This window comes from Ambystoma mexicanum, chromosome 13 (genome assembly GCF_040938575.1).
Source record: "Ambystoma mexicanum isolate Mex_15411 chromosome 13, UKY_AmexF1_1, whole genome shotgun sequence".
Classification (NCBI taxonomy): domain Eukaryota; kingdom Metazoa; phylum Chordata; class Amphibia; order Caudata; family Ambystomatidae; genus Ambystoma; species Ambystoma mexicanum.
The window spans coordinates 347978719-347998598 of NC_090938.1; the positions used below are offsets into that span (position 1 = coordinate 347978719).

At 44.9% G+C, this 19880-nt stretch overlaps 1 protein-coding gene across 1 annotated transcript in view; it reads left to right on the forward strand.

Annotated features, from left to right (window-relative positions):
- MMP14 (matrix metallopeptidase 14) overlaps positions 1 to 19880 on the forward strand; it is a 102765-nt gene that overhangs the window by 76080 nt on the left and 6805 nt on the right. The window contains exons 4-8 of the mRNA XM_069633860.1: positions 2330 to 2637; positions 8852 to 9019; positions 10182 to 10336; positions 11416 to 11554; positions 16833 to 16983. Coding sequence (XP_069489961.1) covers positions 2330 to 2637; positions 8852 to 9019; positions 10182 to 10336; positions 11416 to 11554; positions 16833 to 16983 — 921 coding nt within the window. The remainder of the gene's footprint in view (positions 1 to 2329; positions 2638 to 8851; positions 9020 to 10181; positions 10337 to 11415; positions 11555 to 16832; positions 16984 to 19880) is intronic.

The window sequence follows — 19880 nt, forward strand, 5'->3', positions numbered from 1 at the left end:
TACCTTACCACTGCACCACCTCCTTAAGATAAGCCACATCCTTCCCTCTGATGACGTAAGCTTGGATTGGTCTTCAAAGGACACCCCAACTGTACACACCTGCAAGCCATACAAAACACAGCAGCCAAATGAATCCTCGACCTACCCAATTGCTCACACACCACTGCAGCTCTCGGCCAGATCCACTGGCTCCCAGAGAATTACCTTCAAAGGACTCTGTATTGTATTCAGAGCCATCCACTTCAAAACCTCATCTTGCGCTCATGGCAAACTGAAACCCATCCCCCACACAAACACCACACAATCTAACCAGCATCTCCTATGCATTCCACTTGGCAAACTAACATGGACACAAAACAAGCATTTACCCAGTGGGCACCCAGAGCATGGACACTTTGCCCGCTGCACCCTCCATCTGCACTTTACGAAAAAGCCTCAAAACATATTTCTTTCCTCACACCCAATCCAGCCTCTCCGCCTCCCCTGCTGTCTCGTGTCTATCCTCATTTTCCTATCTGAACCTGAAAACATTTTCCAGTGTATGTCCCCCCCCAACGTTTGAACCTTGCAAGTCACCACACCCTCTGGGTAAGAACAGCGCTAACCAAAAAAATCAAATAAATGAACATATGCCAGACTTGCCCCAGTGACAGTGATACCTTTTACTTGGCCCACTCCTTGGGAAGCCCTGTGGCACCTGTTAAGTGTTGGAAACCTGGGTGTAACATTTTATTTCTTACCTTGATCCCCAAATGAATGAATGAAAGAAATGATGGAATCTTGCCACAGTCACCTACACATGTCAAATAATGTGATCTCTCCTCTGTGTACAAGGCAAGAACAATGTTTTCAGTGCTCTCAGAACTGGACTACTACAGTAGTATGTATGATGGTCTACAAATTGACTCGTAACCTGCAAATGATCCTGGGTATATCGCCCTGGGTGGTGCCTAGCTACAAACACCTGGGCCACTGACGTAGCTGCATCTGCTCCATAAATAGCTTCAATCCAATCTAGAAATCTTCAAACTTCAACAGCTGGAGTCCTTGGACAAGACGCTGTCAGGAAACGTTGCTATGCACAAGGATTGCCTTTGCTGATTGGCCCTTCTCTCCGGAGCAACTGTGGAAGCCTAATTACTCTAATGCATTTCTACTTTAGCAGTTGGATCTCTTGGATTCACCGGTGACCTACCTGTCCTGTGCAAGAGGCTCTGAAATGCATTTGAAGAGTCATTGTATTGAGTGCCACCAGTTCCCTAATGGGCACAGTTGGCGTTTATAATTCTGCCCCCTTTATCATGCCTCTCCAGTTGGAGCTGGTAAAGTGGAAGCAGTATTAAGGAAGGATTTGTCAAAGCACCGAAAGCTAAAATCCTGCATAAAATAGCAACGCAGAGTTCTGCCGTCTCTATATGTGCATTGCTGGTTTTGGATTGTTCCAAGAATGTGTAGAGTAATACCAATGTTCAAACCAAGCAGGCTTAGTTAATTCGGTGTTGGTTAAGAGCTGTAACTGGTCATGTGCTAATTTTTGTTTAATTTAAGTTGAACCCCCAAACCGAACCTTCACCATGGTGTTTAGATGACGCAGACCGGTTCCCTCACTTCGGTAATAATGCATTTATGGTTTTCGGAAGAAGGTCCCTGCAAGAAGGGATAACTGAACTGTACTAACGGTGCCTCCATTTCGGGATTGCTCAGGGATTTAGTTAGCTCGTGACAGCCAGTTAATCGGATCAGACATCTACTTGAGTTCCATGCAATCTTTGAAAGTACTTTAGTACTCTGTGAATCTTTAAAATTATTTGCGCAAAATAATTATTTGAGACAGCATTTGCTTTGCTGTCCAGGAAATATAGCAGCATCCGCATACTTGTGGGTGGGAAGGTACCACCCCCCTCACCCCCTGCTAGTAATTGTAACCTTCCAACAGCGGTGTTGATAGATCTATAGGCCTCTGTGTGCTCACACCAAATATAGACCATACAAACCAAACCATATGCGGCCCACATGTGTTCTGCACAGTCTAAAGGTCACAAGGGGGCATAAGATATTGTAGATATCCAAGCAATCTTGGGAAGTGTTGACATTTTCATTATAGCATTTGTTCAATCATTGGATGACCAGATGTGAATCTTTAATGGCTGCCAAGCTACAAAGCTGTTACAGCTAAGTAATATTGTTTTTTGTTTGTAGAAGGAAAGCATTCACTGCTGTTGTCTGCTATAGCTGCCCTGTGTGTTGGTGAATCTTGCACCACAGATGCCTGCACTCAGGCGCTCTCGCATGCTTTTGTCTTATCCTTTGTTTTCTACATCTCCCGCAGCATCCAGAACTACAGCCCCAAGATTGGGGAATATGAGACCTATGAGGCCATCCGCCGAGCCTTCCGGGTTTGGCAGGCGGTCACCCCATTGCGGTTCCGAGAGATCCAGTACCAGCACATCCGTGATGGACATGAGAAACATGCCGACATCATGCTCTTCTTTGCAGAGGGCTTTCATGGTGACAGCACGCCATTTGATGGTGAGGGTGGCTTCCTTGCCCACGCCTATTTCCCTGGCCCTGCTATCGGTGGCGATACACACTTCGATGCTGCTGAGCCCTGGACTGCAAGGAATGACGACCTTGCTGGTAAGTTGGGACATCATGCATGGTTGTGGGTGAAGTGGCGGAGAATGCATGGGGCAATGTAAATAATACCTCAGTTATTTATAATTATGATGAAATGTGCACTATTAACAGTTATATGAGCGTCATTTTCTATGAATGGAATCTTTTTAATTGTTAATGACAGGGCCTTTGATTTTAAGTGATAGAACATGCCTATACCATTTGTATGAGGTGCATGCTCTTCTGCACAGTCAGTGGTTCGTTTATTGGAAGCATCCTGCAACAGTCTGGTTAGTTCATCCAAGTCCATGGTCTGGCATTAAATGTTGAATTTACTTACCATGATGGCAACATACCACTTAATTTCTTCCTGGGCATAGGCATGGATTTTGTCTGGTATTGTGGCAAGGATGTGATTTCTTTTGTTGTACTTTCCCTTTGAACTAAGCAGGTCAGTGATAGTCCATATGTGTTCCCTATATTTGAATTTGTCTGGCTTTGCAAGTCTCGATGTTATCTTTCATCATCGGTAAATGCTCCTGCAGATCCTTTTCTTCCTTGAGTGAACTTCTCTTGCAACTTGGTGCGTTTTTCCTGTGTGTTTTAAATTCAGATTGTAAGTGTTCTTTACCCCATCATAGCTTCAATAAAGATCTCCCTCCCCCTCCAACCACATTGAAGGCTTCCTAGAGCATCTACATTGTTTAATGAATCTTATTTGTAGTGTCCATCCCCCTCCTTTGATGCCCTTTGAACTAAACTGTAAGAGCCTTAGGTCAGTTTCCATAGGCATTTTATGGGTTTAGGTCCTGTGTGATAATTTTAATGTAATAAAACATCTTTTATAATCTGCTTAATACCAGAGACCAGTCTCTAAGTGTGGGACCAGAATTCAAACCTGTTTTGCTCTGTGTTGTCTTGCTTCCAAGACAAACACGCTGCCGCTGAGTTATACTCCTGGCCCAATATATGGGAATAGGGAATCCATTATGATTTCCCAATATATTCTGCTTCAGTGAGCTCACCCGTTTGTAAATAGTCTGGTTTCAAACAAACACTAAGCATATGCAAGGGAGACGGCCGTAATAGGACCAGAAACCGACTACATAGCTAGACAAAGGTCAGAAACACCCAGACGACTCATCAATAGGACCGTGACCCTAAACTATAACCACCCACAACAGACCTAATCACAGCAGATGGCAAGGGAACAGGAAACCCTGTACCATTAGCACTAACCCAGAGGGTAAGAAACAGAATAACCACCCACACTACACAAGGTCCACCAAGATACAGCGGGAAGAACACTGCGCCATCACACAGTAACTACAACTAAACAATAGCCCAAGGAAGTCACCCTGCGAAAAAAATCAAATAAAATTAAATTCAAACAATAAAGTAAAGATAGTCATGGCAGGAGGAAACTAACAACTGAATACACAGGCTGACCTATAAACACTAGGAAGCCCCATCAACAGTACTCCGACCCAGAACCATTCAAAGGCTCAACCGACCAAGTCACATTAGACAACAAGACAATAGATACTACCAACCCAGTTCCACACCCGACGAAAAGGTTCAGACACACCTATCGCTCCATAGTAGGAGATGGTAGGCACTCCATACAATACTCACTACGATAAAGCTGGATCAGCACAGCACCACCACAGCGAGACTGCCCATAAGGAACCAGCAACAACCCCACTTAGAGGGATACAGCCGGAATGGAACCAGAAGTACCTGACAAGAAACCTGGCATCAGGATACAGACCCCACTAACCCAAACCTTGATTTTCCTGCATACTTAACCCACACAGTCACACAACCATTTCTCTCCCAGCAATCCTCACGCACTTTACCACACCTCAGCAAAAACACATAAACAGCACCCACAGCACACAAAGTCTCACCCGATCCGATACTTGCACCAAAGCTCAGCACTCGGTGGATACCAAGCTGAAGTTGCCAACAGCACACCACTTCTCCTACTCCCCTCCTCCCGACTAACCTTACCCACCCTCCTCCTGTTTACAGATCTGCCAGAGCGACTGGGGACCAATTCCGTTGGTGACAGTGCGCTATATAAATACCTTTAACATAACATATGCAAGCTTCAGAAAGACTAATACTGGTTAGTAATATTTGTCATATGAATACAGGTGATTTACAAAGGTAACATTAACCTAAGTGGCCAAGTGCTTCAAGCTAAAATTGAGCAGATAACTTTAGTATTACCACCACAGGTCTATTTGCTGTGACAAATATAGAGAATTTGTCCTTTCTCCCAAGGGGGGGGGGGTGCTTTCTGTAAGGCTATGGACATGAGCCCACTCCGCAATAACCTCCCTAGGGGTCCAGGCAAGTTGGTACATCACCGGGAAGGACTCCTGATCCAGTGAGGAACTCCTTCAGGCTGGGCGTTCCATGGCCTACATGGGGAAGTGTTAACCCACAAATATGAATTGTCAAGACCACAGCAAAGAAACAACAAAGGGATATCATTTTGGGAGAAAAGGTTGGTTCCCTTTAAATCAGGAGGCCCACTTCACTGTCACGAGTTGGTGTATAAGGATGTGGTTCTAAGAAGTGAGCGAGAAGCGGGAGATGACAGAGGAGCAGGAAACGAGGGAGAGGAATATAAGCATAGCCTGTGGGAGGCCCCAAGTTACTCTACACTGGACGAGAGTGGAGAGTGCAAAACCTTTGATTTTCCTTGCCAGAGCTGTTCGGGATACCAAAGTCATGGAAAACCTGAGACGCAAGCCATCCAGAGGGTAGGAGCCCAAGCCGAAACAGAGGTGGTGGTGAGATCACAGGAGCCAATCTGTGGTGGGCCGTTGGTCCGAAGAACTTCACTGAGACCACCGACAGTCAAGAAGAACAGTTCGTCAAGGAGCGCAGTCCAGGACAGCAGCACCACGGAAATGAGAGAGCCAGAACGTGATCACCTGAGAGAACATGAGCGAGACCCCGAGAGCAAAAGCCTCCAATGACATTCCCTGCCAGGAAATAAGGTAACTGGGTTAACGGGAGGTACGCGGAGACTCCAATGAAACAATTTTATACAACTAACTCGTTCCAGTATAAGAAAGAGAATTATTGTAGTACATAGCCACCTCATCACAGTAGACAATATGAAATATATTTAACTGATAACAAATAAACACCAAGAGTGTAACTCAAGAGAAAATCGTTATCCCCCAGAGTTCGTCGCAGTAGAAGACATGAAACCGAGTTAACCACACAAATAAGTAGAAACTAATATCACAAGTCAAGGAAAACCTTAAGGAGAAACTGGACAAAAAGAGAGAGAGAACCATTGGGGCCCAATAACCTGGGAAAAGGGGAAAACAAAGTGCTATCCTGAACCAGAACAAAATACTCTGAAGGAGAAAGGGAGAGAGGGCTCAGAACCTACAGGCAATTACCAGATACAAACCAGAGCGATATAAACCATATTCCCTCAGAGGGATACACGCAGTTTTATGACCAAAAGTTTAGTCCAACCAAGAGAGCCAAAAGGAAACTACAGTGAAGAAAGGAATTGCAACACCCTGTCAAAGGAATTACAGAGACTAATAAAAGAGACTATCTGGAAATTGGATACTAAAGACTAATACTATCAGTACCCTCCGCAGAAGAGTCCTTATCCTGCTAAGTTAGTTCTCTCAGTGCTATGGTCAGTTAGGCTGTCTTTAAACAACTGACTTGTTTCTTTTTGGACATTCAAAACTGACCGAGAACCTTAGTTATTAAAATAGGCTGGGACCACCCATAGACCTAGGGAAGTTAGGCGTTCTATTTTTCATTTGAATAAACCAAAGTATATAATGTCCTCTGAGAGTCTGTGACCACTTTCCGACTTGCCACACTGCCTAATCGAGTAAGGTAGATCTCAAACAGGAGGCCCAGACCTACAGGGAAGGGGTCTATGGGCCTTCCAAAATAGTCCAATACACCCACAACATAAATACGGGAGTTAAATTACTCCCAACAAAAAAATCGGACCGCACAGCTCCATGGATATGTTTGGACCAGTAATGCACATAGTGCCGCAGGAAGAAACTGCTACTAACTGCCTGTTCTGAAGATCTAAAAATGCATGTTTAATGTACATGAATACCTACATGCAGAGAAATATTTCTTTCAAAAATATATTTGAAACGGTCTGGATGACTTCACCACAGATTTGTCTCTGCAATAAAGGCTTCAGTGGCACAAAAGGATACACAGTAATGGTCTCCCATACAGTAAGGGGCACCAAAGGCCCAAAAACCTTCCCTCTAGGTAAGCAGGGGGAAGGAAGTGTTAGTCGAAGAATGCGACACCTGAAAACAAATGACCCCGATACGAAGGAAAGCTATTTGAAGCAATCTGTGCTTCATCTATACACTCACTCCATACAGCCATTTCCCAGCACTTGCATCTTGACCTAACCAGCTTTCATCACTCAGCCTTACATCCTTCCAAGTCCACAAAATGAGTGCCAACTTCGGTTGGGTGATAATTGTATGTAAATGTTCTGTGTACTGTGCTTTGACAAAAACACTATATAAATAAAAAATCATTGTGATTACCATCTGTGAAGTTTAATAAGCTGTATCACCAAGAATCCCAACATTCCATGCAGACCCAGTCCCTATATAGGGTCATCCTAGGGCTCATTTCAATATTCCCCTGCATGCGCTGGCCAGTTGCAGTGCAAGCTAAGCTTCTCCCAACTTTACATGTCGTAGCCGCCAATAGGGGCCTTTTCCACTAATGGAACTCTTACCTGCATTGTGAATGAAATTGCCATTCTAGGAGCCTTCTGAGAGCACATCGCTTAATTGTGGCTGTAATGTGTTAATGGTGTAATGAAAATTACTTCTCAACACAGATCATATCGAAGTGTGCCTTTTTGCTACTTTAAGCATTTTGTGTATCTTGTTCCATGCACTCAAGTCCTGTTAAAAACTGGCACTAGCAAGGCCAACTTTTATTGTTTGTGTACGCTTTTAGATATTTTCTGGACACTGCTATAATATGCCCAGGTACTTTCTGCATCTTATGTCTAGGTAGTACCATCATGGCAGTGCCTGGCAAATGCCTATCCCATGTCCACAAAAAAAGCCAAAACTTTTGACTTTGCCAATGCTTGCTTTATTAGTCAGAAAGAGCTGCAATGCACTGTCTCATTGTGTCCTCAACTTGCATCTTTGTTTCACTGCTGATGGATTGGGGTTCCTTGCACCTGGCTTGCATTTATTTCCTCCCTTTGGTCTAGGCCCGGAGGATTCTTTCTAGGATTCCCTTGACTTGTATCCATATGTTGCATTTGCCTTAAAGTAGGACTCCCTAGTCTGTTGCCCATTTTCTGAGAGCATGGGAGGCCAAGGTCCGTGCCTCCCTGGGTGCTGTAAGACAATCTGCAGTATACCACCTCCCAGCCATCACATGCCAAGGGAGAAGAACAACCCCTTCCTCACTCGGCTGCCAACCAGGCAGTCACAGAAGTTCCGTTGCAGCTGCCCCCTCCTCCACCTCATCGGTACCTCGGGGCTCAATCTCTACAGAGGCAGGTCTTTATTGCTCCTTCTACCGCTGGGCATTGCTTCAGAATACTACAATTCTACTTTTTGGTCTCTAGGGACCCTGTCCATGAAGTATCTGCCAGTTAACCAATTTTTGCAAATAGGACGACAGGGGTGTGGGGACCTTGCAAACTGAAGAGTATCAGAAAAAGAGTCTTGATATGAATATAACTGCACCGGCTCACTTTTTCTAGAATAACGAACAAGATTGTTTTATGTGCAAATGAGGTCTTGTTAGTAGCTAGGTGGCAGAATGGATTGGAGAACGTATTTCAGCCATATGATATCCTTTCTCTTCACCAGCAGGCAATCACTCTGTCTGAGGTTTAGTTGGACCAATGGTCCTCATTCAGCATGTCCTACTAGTGCAGTGGTTTCCAAACCTTTTTCACGCAGAACCCACTTGAGTAAAACACTTTCCCCTCCTCGTAATGCTGCAGTGCTAATTTCATGTTCAACACGGTTTCCACCCTGTCACCAAATCCTTCCCTAATCGCCCCACCCGAAGCTCCCGGACATCTGGAACTAGATGACCACTAGTGTATATCCATCTCGGAGAAGACTTTTGCTTCAACCTTTCCACTGCTCTGAATTGCGCACATGCTATGCCATGTCTTCTAGACCACCAATGGTTATCTTTTTTTCTAATTCTTCTCCCCAAGGTAATGACATTTTCCTGGTGGCCGTGCATGAACTGGGGCATGCTCTGGGGCTGGAGCATTCCAATGACCCATCTGCCATCATGGCCCCATTCTATCAGTGGATGGAGACACAGAACTTTGAGCTGCCAGATGATGACCGCCGTGGCATCCAGCAGCTGTATGGAAGTGGTGAGTATACCAACCACGGATGGGGGCAAAAGGTCAGGTGCGGGGTAGTGAGTCATATAAGGGAATAGCAGAGCACGATCATTCACAGTGGGACTTCTCTTTTAAGCGTTTATATCATGAGGGCTCAGTGGGTAAACATTGGGGTTGGTTTGCAAGTGGGTAGGGTGGATGGATATGTGTTTGTGGTATAGGCGGACATGTATTTGGTTGAGTGTTTGGATGGTGTGGAGTTGTTGAATATGTGGTGGGATGGCACAGGATGGGTGGTGAATGGTGGATTTTTGTATATTGATTGAGGTTATTGGTGGGTGATGGAATGGATGGGTTTAATAAGTGGATGAGTGAATGGCTTTGGTAGATGATTGATGGATGTGCAGAGTACTTTGGCTAGATTTGGTTAGTAGATGGGTAGAGTGATGTGTAGGTTTGGGTTGATATATGTAGATAGATGGGTGCATGGTTCAGTATTTGAATGCTGAATGAGTATGTGCCTGTGGGAGGGTCATTGGAGTAACAGGCGAGTGGTTGGTTTGGAGGTTTTTTCAATGGGCGAGTTTTCTTTTTGGGTTGCTGGGATGATGGGTGGGTGACTATTTGATTCATTTTAGATTTGGCGAGCTGCATGAGTGATTGTTTGGGAGCAATAGTGTATGGATGTGTTGAGAACAGGACCTAGAACAGTAAGAACACCGGCATTCAGCATGTTCAATATGGGTGGGATTGGTCCTGGCGACGGCAACTTCTTTAGATCCTCAATTTGGCTTTTGGAGTGATTGTCTTGCCACACCCCTAAATTATCAGATGAGACATTGCTAATATTTAAATGTATGTTGATTGTTCGCAAGTAGAATGGCACAATGTGTACTTATGCAACAACATATACCACATCTCTAGCCTCTTCACATAACATCTAACCTAGTGCACGTGTTAACGGTACACACTTCCACCCGTGTACCTAGCTCCAGGCTAAAATGACACTTCAATGGCAGAGTGGTATGCTCACCATGTTATCTGTATTGAATATTGTATCATTTACAGCATGGAGTGGTAATGATAGAAAGAGGCATAAAGTGGTATTACAAGAATAAAGAAGCAAACAGTTGTTTTGTGGTTGGGCCAGAGATCGTTGAATACACCGTCTTATTTTTCTTTTCTTCCTTAGGACATGGAGGTAATGTCCCAACCAGGCCCCCCAAGAGAACCACAACAACTAAGCCAAGAACACGAGATCCCCATATTCCCACGTTTGGGCCGAACATATGTGAAGGAAACTTTGACACCATTGCTGTGCTACGGGGCGAGATGTTTGTGTTCAAGGTGAGGGTTACTTGAAAAACATTTCCCAATTTTGTGTAATGTGCAGGAACGGGGGGTGCTGGGAGTCAATTCTAATGCATCTGTCGCTTAGTGGGGGATGGGGTGCCCTCTGCCTCTTCAGTGTCTGCAACACCATGCATTTAAAGAACACAGCAATCCAGAACTTTGCATACCAGAGCTCTTTGTACACCCCTAGAAAAGCAGTGTAGACTTTTCTCTTCAAGTGTTCAGGAGGGACAGACTGTATTACTGGGCTCAAAGGAATCCATTAGATGGTCTTATTTTTCTTTCTAGCCAGACTCCTTTTCAGGGACAATCCGTTAGATTCCATTTCTTCCCCTTTATGGGATGCACCAAGAGTCATTCCGAGGAACACAAAAAAAAACAGTGCTTCGCACTTTGTGCACCTGCTTTTCGGATGATTACCATTTTGGGCAGGTGGTGGTTTTTACAGGCTAGATTTTGGGATGTACGGAAGGTCTGTATGCTTTTGGGCTCCGTTTGAAGCTGTCATTCTGTGAGATTCCAGCGAGGGGACTTTCCCAACTGTAATGTTATGTCCCTGAGTTTGCATCAGGGATTATCTCCTGCTATGAGGGAAGGGCAAAGGCGTTTTCTTTTAAATTCCCTCCAGAAGGTCCCAAAGGTGTCCAATCAAAAGTAGATCCTCCCACATTTCTCCCGCCTTATTCTTTGCCAATGCTAATTGGCTTCACAAATGCAATGCTAACATTTGTTTAGTTTTTCTCACAGGATTCAGCACTTCTGTTGCTTAATTCAGTTTTCCTTATAGTTAAGTTATAGTTTAGTTTCATATAATCCGGAGTAAATATTCACCATAGAAAGCTGAAGGTACTGTACCAGTGGTTCTACTGCAGACCTAGGCACCCGATTGGCGTGCTAACCCAGTAAATGGCAGCCTTGCAGGGCTTGATGTGCGGGCCTAACGCCAGGGCGAGAAGGTCATTTCTGGTAGGTGAAAAGGAGAGGAGTAGCAATATGAATATTTAAGGAGATTGGTAAAGGACAGTTTGGGTTGAATTAATGACTAAACCAGGAACCCATTTGTTTCCCCGCAGGAACGCTGGTTTTGGAGGGTACGAGATAACCGCGTGTTGGATGGCTACCCTCTTCCAATTGGCCAGTTCTGGCAAGGACTTCCCAGCAACATTAATGCTGCCTATGAACGCAAAGATGGCAAATTTGTCTTCTTCAAAGGTATCACAGTTTGGGATGAGGCGTCAACTCTCCTGTTTGTCGTGCTATCTCTTCAGTCGATTCAATAACTTTTCCATAAACCTTTGATATCAAAACAGATTAATGCATGTTCCTATCACCAGTGTAACTCGGATCCAAAGGACCGTGGGTTTCCTTTCTACAATTTAGGAGTGTTCTTGAACCCAACACGCTGTTGACAAATCTGTAAACTGTGGGGGGGAGGGGGTGCGTGTGCGTGTGTGTGTGTCGCCCAAACAGCAATGGTTTCTAAACTCCTAATTCACAGGGTGAACCATAACTCTGAATTATTTTCAATATATCACTGAAATGAATTAATTCCCTTTGTATTGAAGATGTCGACCAGTGGGAGGCCTACATTTTCAAGCTGGTTAAATGGGCTACTTGGTTACTGACCATTTAAATCACTGGAAATAATCAAATCACCCCATGTAATCAATTCTCCATAGTTTTCCATTCTTGTACATTGTTAACTGAACATAGCAATGAACTACAAACACATCAAATTACTTTTTCCTCGCATCACACTTCAAAGGGCAGCAGTGAAAACACTACTTTTTCAGGAAAACTGATTTTGAAACTGCAGATAAGAAACAAGAAAATCCACACAAACACATTAGTGAAACGCAGCCTAACGTGATTTATTGTAGTATTCAACTTCACACTAAAAACAAATGTCCTATTTGGGAATAAATTCCTTTTTCATTCTAAACTACACACTGCCCTATGAAAAGTAAATGTCAAACGTTTTGCAATTTGCCAACCATTAATACTATATTATACATTGTTATTTCACTATGTATTTTACTTTATGTAGATATGTTACTAGCTGAGCTACTGTGTAAGCCTTTGGTTTGTGGCTTAATATCTTATTGGAAACCCTTCATGGCATTATAGGCCCTTGATGGACATATACATAAAGCTAACAATGCAGGGATACTGTACAGGGCCCTATGCTTACTGTAAGGAGACATATGCTGCCCATCGGTGAGTTTGCTCACCTAGCGTTTGTGTTACAAGCTGGTTGCACCTCTTGATCTTTTCAGATTCTTCACCTCAGTGTAGCTATTTTTCCACTTTGGAAGCCTTTTGCACCCTGAGCAGGAGCAAAATGACTGGCTAGGGTTAAAGGCCTGGGGCCTAGCAATTGTGTTTTTATTTCTTGTAGGTGTCTCATGGTGGAAACTGCCATCATTGGCCATTTTCCTACTTGAGCTCTGACTTTGCAAAGGCTTCTTTGAATGGGTGTCATCCTGTTGGGGCTGGGCGAGGATCTACCAGACACCTCAGCCCACATCCCTTTATATGTGCCTGTGAAACAGAAGTGAGGCTAGCTTATGCTGATTGCCAGGGTTAGAATTGTTTGAAAGGTGCATGGATTGTGATTGAAGGGCTGGCGTCCCGTAAAGCTGTTTCAGTGTGTATGGTAGAGAACCTGAGCCATTCGCCAGGAGCAGTTCCAGGTAGTCATCTGAGGTAGTGGGAAGAAGAGACCATTCTGAAGATCCTGCTGGGAGATCTTCCTGGACTCCTGGTCCTCCTGAGGATTCTGCTCTACTCCTTACCAACCTGAGGCAACCTAATTAATAAAATATGTTCTCTTGTTCCAGAGGGCATATTCAGATCCTCCTCTGCAGCCTTTGTGTGCCCCCCGAAGTTCATGGACTGTGTGCATCAGCCACTCAGAGGATTGAGTCCCTGTTGTGCTGGTGGAGACTGTATGGCATTATTTTTGCTGTCTCCAAATGCTGCTCCATCGCGGGAGTCATCAGGCTGAACCTCTGTAGCTGTCCTCAATTATCCTCCCCTGGAGTGCGAATTCCTGACCGGAACCTTGGTTGACTTGTCCCAAAGACTCTGCTGAGAACCCATTTCTGCTGCTATTCCTGGATCTTCTGACTTGCTGGCCATCCTGTGGGGGTCTTTCAAATGAGTCTACATCACTAATCCAGTTGTTTTATCTCCAGGGACAGTCCTAAAGACCTACTGCCTGGAACCTCAACTTATTGAAACCCAGTGTTGGATTTGCCCTCTGCACTGTTGTACCCTAGACCCCGTTCTTTGCATCCAACTGCCTGCCGACATCTTTGGTTCTTTTGTCTCCTATACTTCATTGATTACTTTATAGTTAGGGCTTGGAGGCTTGAACTGCAGACCTTTCTCCCAGGCACCACAATGATGTAGTCTGCATCGGAAATTAATTTGCTTCGTCTTTGTCTGGGGCTTCTTCTGCGATGACTCTTGTGATGGTTCGCCTCTTGTGGTTTCCATTGTCGACATCCGCCTGGAGAGAGTGCCTTCACTGCAGCTACTCTGAACTTGCTAACTGTAACCATTTCACTAGAACCGAGAGCTTCCTGTGGACTCTGACCCATTGTTTCGATGGGCAAACTTTTAAACCATTTTGACTAGAGCAATTTGATGTACTAATGGAGAAATTGAGATTATGGGGTGTTTCAGGCCACAGAGTAAGTCTACTCTCACCCGAACCTGCTTTGGTGAAAATTTGCAATTTGGGAATACAATTGGCCAAAAGAGGGCATCAAATACCTTGAAATATGATTGGCAACGGATTGGAAGAAAATAGTGGGAACCAACCTTGATCCCTTTCTTGCTAATATTAAAGGCTGTTGTAGTAATTGAGAAAAGCTGAAGCTGCCTACATGGGGCATGGTTGGTGCAGTCCTATGCACACTACCCATAACATTGTGTATCGTGTAGAACGTACCTGTTCCTGAATATGGAAAGGAATACAAAACAAAATACATGAAGCATTTGAAAGTCTTTCTGTGGGGCAAAAAGAGGAGACCAGGGAAACCATGGCACATAATACCCAGAAGCATTAGGGATGGGGCTTTGGGTTCCCTGGGATCGGTGAGGAAAGATCTTGTACAACCTTAGCTGAATACCGTCAACCAAACATAAAGCATTAAACTAATGGCCGAGCTTTCGAGAATGTGGCCGAAGATAATAGGTGAACTTGTATATCCTTCCCATGCAGCATATAAGCTGCAAGTCTCTTTACCACAATGTATTAGCGCGTGTACTGACATTAAACAGCATGCCAGGCACACAACGCGTTTGGGGTGGGCAATGCAGTGGGTCGGAAAGAATGAGGCCGGAGGAGTGACAGAGGGTGCAGGACGAAATGGTAGGCAGCTGAGCCGCAAGTCGTGCCTCCACTTCACTGCAGACAAAAAGTTAAGAAATGACTTGGGGCTGGGGGGCAATGGCTGGTGTGTGTCCAATACAAGATACGGGGGGTAGGGGGTCTTCCGATCAATGGTGAATGCAATATGGATAAAAAGGCAGGGTATGTATCCTGCAAGTTGAGGGTCTCTCAGAGTGAGGGTGCGCAGTGGTGGAAAACTGCCAAGAGAATGGGGAAATGATGCAGTGCCGGTCTGGTGGGGATAGTGGGACAGAAAATGGGGTGGTAGAGGGGGATACCCCTTCCAAGTGAGGTAGCGCAACAGAAGAACTAGGATGGCAAAGGAAAGGCACGGCGGGGGTTAAGACTGGTGTGGTTAACACACAAATTGAACAAAGTTAAGTGTTCTCCACATATAAGAGCTTCTATGAGGGGGGAAATGGAACTATTAAAAAAACATCTCTTGGAAAACCTGGATCTCTGAATATATCAAAAATGACAATATGATTGCCTTTGAAGGCTGGTTATTTACTCACTCCCTTTTAAGGGAGCAGCAACTGTGATGCTACACCTGGCAAACAGCCCTAGGAGGGGTTATTAGCATCCAGCGTCTGGAAAAGCTCGGCGTTGGCGGTTGACTCGGGAAACAGTCTGCCTTGGTAAATCCTCAAAATGCAGGGACATGATTCTCTGAGGAGCAATATCTGTAGGCAGGACCTAGGGTAAAACTTTGCAGTGCTTTGCATTCCAGTATATTGGACCTTCACTTGAAACCTACCCAAGAAAATATAATTTTTGGATTGTAATAAACTTCTCAAAGAATATCTAAATTGGGCTTAGTCAATATTGACCAATGCTGGGTTTGTACCCAAAGCACAGGCACACAACGCAGGGTTTGAAATTGAGGGGCTATTTAGCTCCTGCTTGTTGCCTAGAAGAGCCTGGTTAGCTAGACACCAAAAGCTACCAGGAGCTACTTTTGGCTCCCCAGGCCAATGAATACAGAACAAATACACCTATGTGAATTTAACTGTGCATTTGGGACAATATATAAATGCACACTAGGACACATCTATATGACATTTAAAACATAAGAGGTAATCAATTATTGTCAGAATTATAGGTTTGCATACGTTCTATTTGCAGAATGCGTGTTCCCCAGTAGAAGCTCCTGGTCACCGGTTAATGTTGGATGCCCAGGATCTGCTTTTAGCTCCTGCTTACCCAATCCTAATTTTGAGCTTTGCAACGCATACGTTGTTGGACTGTTGGGAACCAAAAACAATTAGTAAGATTGACCTAGTGATTAACACAGACATTCATAGGGCTCCTCAGTTCATATAATTTCGGATTCACCATAATGGTTGTCAAAATCGCCAAAATAGAAAACATGTACAACAGAACGTTCCTGTTAATATTACTGTTAAATCCATTTGGCCGTCTAGGAATGATTATCCCTCCCCACCTTCTTGCGGTTTTGGTTATTTTTGCTGTTTTGACTTCGAAGGATCATCTTCCATCCTATAATTGAACTTAACTAAAGTATCACGATCATCAAAATGGCAAGTGCCCAAATACACTGTATTGTGTACCTTGTGATGTGTTGTGTTTTTATAAAAATGAAATCCAAGTGTGGAACTATTGCCGGGGAGTTTATACAGTTATGTCTGTAGTATGCGGTTGATCTGTGCCTTAGATGGATATTTGCATTGTTATATCAATTGTTACCACCAGATGTTATACATTTTAAATATTTATTAAAAAAGAAGTGGAAGTGGCAGCACTAGTCTCTCTCTGATGCTGAACGTTTCAAAGAGTCATAATGATGGTTGTGCTCCCTGCCATTCCCATTACATTACTGAAAACCTCTTGAAAGGCATAATGTCGGCATCAAGCCACAGCATTAATCAAGCATTGCGAGTGTCTGTCTAGACCTGGATTTCAGTACAAAATGGGCACCAGGAATAAAATGCCGTTTTATTAGTTGTGCTTATGAAGTGTAGCAAAGAGAATGGACTCGGAGCAGAGTGCATGCCACCCTGGGCATGGGTTATGGGCTGGATGACTTGCCTTTATTTCATCGCTTTTCTTCTCTCTGCTGCCTCGCAGGGGACAAGCATTGGGTGTTTGACGAGGCCAACCTGGAGCCTGGGTACCCGAAATCGCTGAAGGAGCTTGGGAGAGGTCTGCCGAGTGACCGGATTGATGCAGCCCTCTACTGGCTCCCCAATGGCAAGACTTACTTCTTCCGAGGCAACAAGTAAGTCTTGGGTACTAGCTACAGGTGTTTTACACTTGCTCTTACTTTGCTGTTCTTGTACTGTTGCATGGCTGTGCTGTACTCTCTGGTGGGAGTGCCATCTGGTATAATTGATCTACACACAAGGGATGCCCTCCTGCTGCCAGGGACCCAACCCTGGTGATGGTATCCACAGTTATTATTGCCATCCCTCTGAGAGCACCACGTCCTGTCGGCATCGCTCATCTCCTCCCTGCAAGTGTGTCGGTCACTACTACTTCCCTGGTGAAAGCCCCTCTGCCGGCATTAGCCCCGCCATGGTAAAAACAGTCTCCGGTGCCAGCCAGTTCTGGTCGGGTTAAAAAAGAACTCAGACGGTGCATATTTTCTATACACCTCATGCTCTAATGACAGGGCTCTGTACAGACGACCGGCCCAGCTGCTCACATACAGCGATTGGATCGTCCGACTTGGTATGCTTTGCCAGACGTCTTGCCCATGGCATTTCTTCATCCCGGTGCCTCCACTCGTGGGCGCATGATGTCATCTGCACTGAAGGCTGCCCTCTAATAAGGGCCTACCGTCCCTTGAATGCCCGTCCCATCTGCTGTGCAAGGTCATCTGTGGAGGATGTCTCAAGAACTGGACGGGGCCGGGAAAATGATAGGGTTTTTGGTGTGTCATCTTCCTCCGCCTCCCATTCGTAACTGTGGTCCTGCAGAGACAGCAGAAGGAAAGCTGTGGTCACAGCGTCTACATCTGCTCAGCCGTGTATGAAAGTGGCGACAAACCTGAAATGGCGTGCTTGCAGGTGTCCATCTTGGAATGACATGGTTCCAGGCGACCATCTTCAAAGCCACACGATCAGGTGGCGGCCCTCCATGGATTTAATACCCCCCCCCCCATGGCCCCATTTGGTATGGCTGCCATCCAGCGGGCCTCACGAAATGGCTTTGAATGCCTTTTGAAATGCTATTTTAAATTAGTATTTGTCCATGAGGGCTTCATGTAATGGCAGCCACTTAGGTGGGTATCGTGGAATGGTGTCTTCCAAGGTGCGTTCAGAATGATATGACTGTTGGGACCAGAGAATTACATTTTTTTTTTTAATGATGGTTCTTTAAAATAGTTTTTTTTTTTATAATTCAGTGTGATTTTTGATACGTGTGCTAGGGCATGTAAATACCTCTCTAAAGCTGTGATGTTTGTGTATATTATCATTGCTGCCACAAAGCTGCTAGTGATCTTTAGACACACAACGCCAACCCCATTTCTTCCACTATTGTGCTCAGGTTAAGGAGCCTGCGAGTGTGGACAGGGTCAGGCTCACACATTCTCTTTTGCACTCCTCTGTGCCTTCAGTCTGCAATTGTGTGATACAAGTGGAGGGATAGTGGTTCCCGGTGCCTCTTTCAAGGAGCTCATTGTAGTACCTGATGCAGAAGAGCACTAAAATGGCCCTTAATACTGAGATCTCTTCAGTCCTTCTGCACGGATGCACCCCTGCAGCCAGTGGTCGAAGTGTACGAAAAGAAGTAGTGGAACTATGTTCCCTGCTGGCCTGCACCCACTCCCCACAAACCCCATCACCACGTCCCCTCCCACACACAATACAAACCCCCAAACACTTGCACCTGCTGTTTAATGGAACGTTCAGTGCAGTGCACTGAAAGTGCAAGTTTCAACTTCTTCCTACACTTTTATTTTAAAACGAAACCATTCCGGAACAGTTTCTTTTTACAATAAAAGTATAGGAGCTGTAAAACATAATTTAAAAAAGTAGAGGAGCACCGCTCCCGCTCACTTCGACCACTGCCTCCAGCACTGTGCAAACTGCCAATGTGGTCTTTATGACTTCGGAGAATTTTGGCAGCATTTGGGATGGATCTCGCTGCAAGTCTAGCTGTTCTGGAGCAGTGGGGTGGCTCCAGGTAGTTTTGTGTGCTCGAGGAAAAGTGATACCTCATGGCCAGGTTATGTAGGTCTCTATGTACGCCTGCGTGCACCAGCAAAGAGAGGGGCATTCTCCTTGGGGTTGGACACCGGCTCAGCTGAAAGATACATGAACCTCGAGGGGGAAGAGCAGGGAGTAGCCCCCTTACAGATGTTTGCAATGGGAGAGGGTGACTCCTTCGGGCCATGCACTGGATATATCTAGTACAACCTATTGCTAATGGTCCATCTGCTTCTAGTCACGGGAGTACACTGTGCAGTCCATTCAGGTATGTTAATAGAGGGGTTTCATTTTTCCCTTCCCATCCTTGTGCAGTGGTGGACCCGAGTCCGTTACCATACTTCTATAATTTTAGCACGAGAGGGGCTAAACTGTCGTTACAAAATGGAGGTAATGGGTGTCCCAAAAATAAAATGTCTTGCTCCTTAGTGTTCAGCAACATGCTGGTCTCCCAACCGAACACTTTCCATCTTGTTTTTTTGTGGGCATATTTGTTGGTTTGTCCTACAGTTTGTGCACTTCCTTTGAATCCCTGCAACGGGAAGCGACACCATAGGAGGGTAATTGCAATCTGCTGGTCCATAATTGCAGCAAAGCTATATATTGTTTTTATTGTCACTAATATGTGTACATCCCCACTAATCCTGTCTCACCAGAAGTACTATGCAGTAGTGGTATTAGTAGTGACAGTACTGCTGCTCATAATACTTGTAGTAATACTAGTATGATCGCCCATAGTAATGGCACTAATGCTGTTAGTGAGACTTCTACTGCTGATAGTGCAGCTCTTGGCACTACTGGTATTAGTGGATTGGTTAGTAGCAATAACATAGCCTTATAGACTGAGAGGGTCCAATCTCATGGGATAATTACCTGCTGCCTAGTTATTACTCGAGGTGAACCTGAGTGCTATAAGTTGGGGCGGGTCATTGTTTTGGCTTTGTTGGTGTGAGGAAGGCATGGT